The sequence below is a fragment of the Thunnus maccoyii genome, chromosome 4 (genome assembly GCF_910596095.1).
Source record: "Thunnus maccoyii chromosome 4, fThuMac1.1, whole genome shotgun sequence".
Taxonomy (NCBI): domain Eukaryota; kingdom Metazoa; phylum Chordata; class Actinopteri; order Scombriformes; family Scombridae; genus Thunnus; species Thunnus maccoyii.
Window position 1 is genome coordinate 22,521,418 of NC_056536.1, and position 7,733 is coordinate 22,529,150.

The 7,733-nt window shown below is 40.8% G+C and overlaps 1 protein-coding gene across 1 annotated transcript; it reads right to left on the reverse strand.

Annotated features, from left to right (window-relative positions):
• Positions 1-233: 233 nt before the first annotated feature.
• Positions 234-7,127, reverse strand: slc6a1a (solute carrier family 6 member 1a). Its single transcript, XM_042408952.1, has 14 exons — positions 6,749-7,127; positions 6,374-6,505; positions 6,067-6,167; positions 5,777-5,886; positions 5,485-5,617; positions 4,659-4,793; positions 4,456-4,559; positions 3,675-3,799; positions 3,372-3,484; positions 2,584-2,715; positions 2,213-2,315; positions 1,807-1,907; positions 1,476-1,643; positions 234-1,320 (listed from the first exon to the last, which is right to left on the reverse strand). The coding sequence occupies exons 1-14, from the start codon at positions 6,978-6,980 to the stop codon at positions 859-861; spliced, it is 2,151 nt and encodes a 716-aa protein (XP_042264886.1). The 5' UTR covers positions 6,981-7,127; the 3' UTR covers positions 234-858.
• Between the last annotated feature and the right edge of the window lie 606 nt (positions 7,128-7,733).

Sequence of the window (7,733 nt, forward strand, 5' to 3'; positions counted from 1 at the left end):
TAGTCATTGTTTGGAAATCACTTTTCTAACCCTGTGCTTTTTTTTTTTTTTTTTTTTTTTTTTTTGTACTTCTTTGTACCCGGTGCTTTGCCAACCACTAACTGGCATAGTTTTTGCTTTTGTCTGCCTATTGATTTTGGTCCTCCATCACAACACATATAGTATAAAACATCCTAAAAATAATTCTAAAAATGTTTCGATCACATAAAAGTTTTCTCTTATTTTTTTTTTACTGAAAAAAAAGGAAGGAAAAATAACAGTCTCTCTCACACACAAAATCTTTTGCAACAAATACTGGATTTCTCCAGATTACTCCTAAACATGAACTTCTTATTGGCATTGTGCTTACTCAGAGCTCCCTCTGTTCGCCTTGTGGCTTGTAGTTTACCTCACAGAGTGCAACGTTTGGAAAAGAGACAACTGCGTGAGGTTTAGTAAACATCCACAATAAAATTGACGCCATCCCTCGCACTCTTCAATGATGTCAATTTTGTTCACTACTTCATCTACTATATTCACACGGTATTTACTTGATTCATGAAGATATTCAACAAATCTCTAATCTATATCTCTATGTTTTTTTCTTTTCTCACAGTATTACACAGTATGTTTACATTTTTTATTCAGATTTATGGTTGTATTTGTGAACACTAACAGTCTTTGATATTGTTTTCAGAATGCAAACCAACAATAAGACATCATTGGCTTGGTTTTACAAATGCAGAAAAATTAAACAATGGTTCGAAAATCTGTTTTGATCACATATTGCCCCTGGAGGTAGGTGAATCAATTAAAATCTTGGAAGTCCTTTGTAATGTTCTCTTTTGTCTACATGCTCCATGAGGGTTTCTTTGTTGTCTACACGTTGGCCTCCGCATTGGTCAGGTTAGAGATTGGACTTGTTGGGTTTGGGGGGTTAACAGGCTCCGTTGGGCTAGCTGGGTTGGGCGGTGGGCTGGTTGGGCTAACTGTTGTGGTGGTGGGATTAGCCGGACTTGCTGCGGTGGTGGTGGTGGTGATGGTGGTGGTGATGGTGGTAGAGATGGTGGGACTAGTGGCTGGGTTCACCGGGCTAGCAGCAGTGCCTGGATTAGCTGGTGGAGGAGCCGGGTTAGTGGGGCTCACAGGGCTGGTTGAGTTGACAGGAGCTGGACTGGTTGGGCTGGCGGGGTTTGCGGGAGCTGGGTTGGCAGGGCTGGCGGGATTGGCTGGATTGGCAGGGCTGGAGAGATTAGCGGCGTTGGTCTCCGCCTGCTGCTCAGGTCCATTCTCCTGAGGTCGCCTGACAACTGCAGGAGGCTGAAGCATTATCCGAAGTCGCTGGGACAGAAGAACAACGCAAATTACTTACATAACAGAAAGCATTAGTTTATGGGTAGAAAAGCAAACAACCAGATCCCAAAAAATCTGGCAACACAAGGTAGCAAAACCTGTTCCCATCACCCAACAAACCCAACAGACAGCTCACTTCTTACCTCTTTGTAAGTTCCCTTGAGTCCGAGATACATATAGACCATGTATCCTGGTATGAGAACCATGGAGGACAGCGCCATGAGCCAGCCTACTCCCTGACCCCAGCCAGGGAACACGTAGTCTCCCATTGTGAGAGGAACCATTTGTATGGCACTGAACAAGAACACCCCCTGTGGGAGACATGAGACGCTTTATACATCCTGACACCACTGACTACAGGCACCACTGTCTCAGCCTGACATGGCTGCAGGCAGATAATATTGACTTTATTTATTGTTTCATTTTTCATGTCATGACTTTAGATGTACTGTTGTATTAGTTCAGACTACTCACACCGACGATGAGAGGGGTGAACACGACCCAGCACAGCTTCCACCATATACAAGGCTTGTAGCCAATCATCTCCTGGATGTTGTCGTAGAACTTGTTCACACCTGCGAGACAAATGAATCTATGATCAAAATATTCATATCCAATTTATTTCAATTTGCTGCTGGTCTGCCATGCATGATGATGAGGATGGCGAGGTGGAACACACGAGTGCTCATGACCTTGAGGCTGAACAGCGTTTGAGGCTGCGCGAACATCTCTGGATAGGTATGACGTTTTCTAACCTTCATATTTCCCCCGACTTTTCATATGTGCCATATTTCAACAACTTAATTTAATTGGAAAGATAATATAATGATAATTTGTTCCTTTTTTTTGCTATATTTGATGAAATATTGATGATACACACCGTAGCACCAGGATATGGAGATGCATTCAAAGAAGACCAAGAACAGCAGACACATTCCACTGGCAGAGTAGTAGTCAAACAGTTTGAACACATATATTCCACCCTGGTTACAGAAAAATGGATCAGTGTTACAGAAAGACTCTATGTGCAGATACAGCATAACATAACATGGTAATGTATTAGTTGCCATTAAGAGAACAAGTCATAAAATCTACTATTCTAAATTGGCTCTTGTCCACTACTTAGATTCATAGACTTAATCACATCTTACATCTTTCAATTCTCGTATCGATTTTCATGCTGAAGTATTGTTTAATACGGTGCCATTGATAGTGAGTAGTCGGCAACATGGGAGAGCTGCCCTGTTGTACCTGTGTGATGTTTGAAAGTCCGATCACATAGGACACCAGACAGACAACTGCGATGAAGAGCTCTCGTCTACCCCTAAGAGCTCTGGGAAATTCATCCACCAGAGCAGTGATGAAGCCTTCAACAGTGCAGAACTGAAGAACAGAATCATAGAAACAGTATTAAGCATCAAGTGTGACTGTGTGCAATATTTGCACCTTGCTGCCTTTTTCTACATACATATATTTTAATATATATTTTCTATTCTAACATAGACCACTGTGAATAACTGGCAAAATATATCGTTTTCCGAAGCTTCATTTTTGGGCTTACGCTGACTGATGACAAAGAATTGTAGTGTGCACCAAACCATGAGACAAAAACACTAACATAATCTTTTGAATGACCACTTCTTGGAGGCCATTTTGGTAATAGCCCTGATATGCAAAAGCGCTGTTGCTATGACATTTAGAATATGGTTATGATTTATGTCATTTACTTTAAAGTGCTGGTGGTCATAGCCGGTGTATGGCTGCCTGTATATATATTTTTCTAGTTTCTGTGGCCTTATTCGAACCCAAATATCATACACAAAATAAAGATACACACAGACAGCGGAACCTGCAGGCACATGGAGGTGATAAAGTTGCATTAAAAAGACTTGACAGCTGATGTCAAAGCTCAGCTATATCTGTCCACAAGAAGCAAATTGCATGCTTATCATGCAGAGAGCAGGGGTGAGCTGCATGATATGTACCTGCATTTAAATATTTAGGTCAGCCCATGAGCAGATCATCTCCAAGCCCCTTACCTGGCTGTCTATTCCCAGCATGAGCAGCATAGAGAAGAACAGAATGGCCCAGAGAGGAGACACAGGCAACTGGGTTACAGCCTCTGGGTAGGCCAGAAAAGCTAAGCCAGGACCTGGAGAGTAAACAGGAAAAAATTTCATCAGGGTTACTTATAGCACTCTCATATAACTGCAGACACATATTATAATGTAAATGTAATGAAAAAAGCTGTGTTTAGCAGTCAGCATCAATGACAGTGCACCTTTTTTGTTTGCAGTGACAGAACATTTACAGAAGAAGGCATATATGCAATCCGTAGTTACCTGAAGCTGCTACGTCGGCAATGTCTTTCTTTGTCACATGTGCCATGAAGCCAACAATAGAGAAGATTACAAAGCCAGCAAACATGCTGGTACATGAGTTGATGCAGCACACAATAATAGAGTCTCTGGAGAGAGGAAATATAGAATAGGCCTGTTGTCAAAGATTTAAGTTGACTTGTATTATTATTTTTCTGTATTGAGCTTCCTGAAAATAGTCTGCACGTGAGACTGAGATCTGAAAGAACAGCTGAGATCATACATTGCTGCAATTTACTCCTTTTGCTCATACACGTTTGACAAAAACCTATTTTTTATTCTTTAAGACAGATATAAAGAGATATAATTTAATATTAAATAATAAGAATCCTCATAGATATAGAGGTTGGGACATAGATCCATTTGAAACAAGCACACAAAATGAATGGAACTATTTTTATGTAACTGATTGTTTATGTGACCCAGAACCATGGGGCTGCTGGAGAAAACACTCAGGCTTTGCAATCACAGTTATTTGCACGCACACCCAGAGCAAGGAAGAGTCTTTCCCTTAGATTTTTATTATATTCATGCCAGTAACTCACATTAATAGGACCCATTAAGGGCTCTTAAGCAGTACCCTTGAATATGGGTCTTTAATAGGGGGCGTATAATATAATAAGATAGCAGCAATTTAATTAATGTCATCTTCAGCTGTTATTACAATTTGCACTGTTATATTAAATTCAGCAGAATTCTCTGTCTCATAGATGATCTCCTATTCATGAAACATCACCAGTCTTACCTGTAAACATTGTTATTGAAAGGGTTATAGCTGCCCAGAGCTATAAGTGACCCCAATCCCAATCCGTAGGAAAAAAAGATCTGGGTTGCTGCATCTAGCCATACCTGACAAAAAAACACACACATTTAGCTGTGTGAGGGCTGAGCTTTGCTCACTCATGCATGCAGTGCATAGTTATGAATCACGTAATAATATGTCATTACCCCAGATTCTTTGAGTTTTTCAAAGTCAGGGGTGATATAGAAGAGAATTCCCTCTTTAGCTCCAGGTAGAGTCACCCCACGGATGAAGAGAATAAACAGCATGAAGTAGGGATATGTAGCCGAGAAGTAAACAACCTATAAAATGTGAGACGGTTATTAGCAGGGCAACAACACTGCATCTTACACAAAATTTATGATGCAGACAGAATTTGTAAATTTCTGATTTTTCAGAAAGACATTTTCCTCAGTCTGATTCAGACAAAAAAACACAAAAACAAAAACAAAACAGATGAAGAGACCAAATATCCAGCAAAGAAACCACTGCAGCTTCACTTTGAATCAGCTCCCTCTGTCTCTGTGCGTTTACGAAACTGTGTAAGCAATTTGTGAGCAAAATGTGCAGGGGGATGGGGTACTTTGTGACCAAAACAAATTTTATTCGCCATGGTCACGTGATGCAATAGACTTTCGAAATGTGGCACCACAAGGGAGGGAAACTGCTTCAAGTGAAGAGAGAGGACAAAACCAGATTGTAGCGTATGGCTGTTGCTCCTCCTATCATGAATCCACACTCAGTATAGACACTGTGTCAGGAGAATTGGAATTAGAGGAGCCACCATGAGGCGAGCTGGATTAGTGAACATGAGTGTTTGATGCCTTCTTCCCTTATTTTAAAAATCAATCTGGACAATGCTGACTGCAATCTAAATGATTGATGAGGTGATATTAGACTGATTAATATTGCATTGCTGTCACATACTGCCTCTATTTGGGAATCAGTATAGCATAAGAGGTCTTGGATACCCAAATCTGGCAAACATCTTACCTTCCCTGTCCAGCCAACCCCTTTCCAGATACAGAAGTACACAAGGACCCAAGCGATGGCCAGCGTTATTGCCAGTGGCACTCGAATCTGGCCTGGTTTTTCCAAGCCATCGGTCATTTCATGCACGTTGCGCCTATAAGTCAGAGCGAGCAACAATAAGACTATTACACACACACACACAGAAATAACCATGCAGCAGAGGTGGCTGTCTTTTATGTATCTCGGGGATGCATGCAGGATACTTTAAAGCTCTGCTGTTGTGAAAGCAAAAGAAAGCAAGTCAATATCTTACTCCCAAAACTCCACTACTGCACTGGTGAGATTGGTGGTATCTGTAATGGAGTAGTTTGTATAACATTTCTCTGTGTTCCATGGATTGTTACATGAGCTCCATGGAAGATCCTGAAAAACAGAAATTATAGTGGGTTTTTTTTGTTCTCCTCTTTGACATATTTAGGGATTTGTCATTTCTTACAGGTATCACACTCTACAATTCCTGATGATATAACAACCTTGACCCTATGCTGGTTTCAGCTTTTTATGAAGTAGTACACTGTATGTACACTGTATGATTATACTTACAGAGGAGAAGGAGTTGTACAGGTAGTAAATAGCCCAGGCAATGATTACAATGTAGTAAATGTTAAGCCAGAAGGACAGGACAGCTGCTGCAAGGCCCACACCTATCATACAGAAACGAATAAGGCAGTGTAGTAAAACTATCACTGGATGTGTGGCCTCCATAAATCCCCATAGTCATAATTATTTCTACAAAAACACCAAATACTATAAATATTTTTTCAGCATAGATTATTGCAAAATAAAGATTATTTCTTATATGGTATTAAGAAACAAATTTCAAGAAATGTTTGGTTTAAGTGAAATATACCTTTAAACATAGGAGCCAGTTTCCACACACCAAGCCCTCCAATTGAGGTGTATTGACCAAGGGAGCATTCCAGTAGAAACAAGGGGACCCCAGCAAATATGAGAGTCAAAAAATAGGGAATCAAGAAGGCTCCTGGATGGACGAAAGTAGATCAAGTTATGCATGAAAAAAATGACCAATCTCAGGCTAAAACTGCACTGATGCATTACTTAAAACACCACAGCACAACGTCAATTAATTAGGGTTGCAAATGTAGGTGATATTCTTTTCATGTCATCTACACGGTCAATTAGATAAGCTCGACTATGTGCGTCTTGGAGCTGAATGGGCCGTGCAGTTTGCTTAAATTAGCAGTGAAAAAAAAATCATGTTTACCTCCACCGTTTTTTCCACAGAGATAGGGAAATCTCCATACGTTTCCCAGTCCAATTGCATAACCCACACACGACAGGAGGAAATCAAATTTTCCCGCCCATGTTTCTCTATCAGGCAACTCCTTTTTCTGCTTTTCGGGTTTCACGTCCAGTGACTTGGGTTTGTCATTATTAGTGGCCACCTCGTTTAGTTCTGTGACTTGTCCATCCGTTTTGGTGCCGTTCGTCGCCATCTCTCTGGATTTGGCAGAGGTCCTGGCAGTCGGACGGGAGGCTTCAGCACCGGTCCACGTAGACAGCAGCTTCGCGGTTTTTCAGACCTAACCTTTGGACCAAATGTCTGGAGATGCAGCCTGTGCGCGCACGGCTCGTCAGTCGCCGTTAACCTGGAATCGTGAATAGAGTAATTGGTCGTTTTTTTTTCCAGGAGGCGCTGAAAATGTGGTTACTTAGGAAGCAAATATGAACATTTAGCACTACATCCATCCACTCCCCGGCAGGTACAATAAAACAATATCAATTAAATTCAAATATATACTGTTTACTCTGGAATGTGCATTTAAAAACGCAGACTAAAGCATCTCATGAACATTTGGTTCCCTGACAAAATTTTCATTCATATCAGAATCAACAAACACCAAAAACCATCGATGGCAAAGTCATGCTGGACTTGCTCCCATAAGTAAAACACAGACGACAGATTGCGCGTAAATTAACAGCAGCCAAAGCCAGATCATTACACACATGATAGGCTAAACAAAGTCTGCAATTAAATAAACCAAATAAATAAATAAATAAATAAATGACATTACTAACATCAACGAAAAAAGGAAAACTTTAAGACAAACGACAGGATCCAAAACGTACACTTCAAGCGCAAAACGCACCGTAGCAATACCAAATAGCCTATGAGAATTAAGTGTAATGAAGTGGAGTCCACCAATTACCACCTGCAGATTCTCCTAACAGTTATCCACAGCAGGGAA

What these genes read in the sequence shown, in the direction of transcription:
- slc6a1a (XM_042408952.1), bottom strand. Translation starts at nt 6,980, where the DNA reads ATGGCGACGAACGGCACCAAAACGGATGGACAAGTCACAGAACTAAAC. An exon ending in TGCTGGGAATAGACAGCCAG is followed by an intron (nt 2,716 to 3,371) that starts GTAAGGGGCTTG and finishes TCTGTTCTTCAG; the next exon opens with TTCTGCACTGTTGAAGGCTT. An exon ending in TCACCCCTCTCATCGTCGGT is followed by an intron (nt 1,644 to 1,806) that starts GTGAGTAGTCTG and finishes TGTCTCCCACAG; the next exon opens with GGGGTGTTCTTGTTCAGTGC.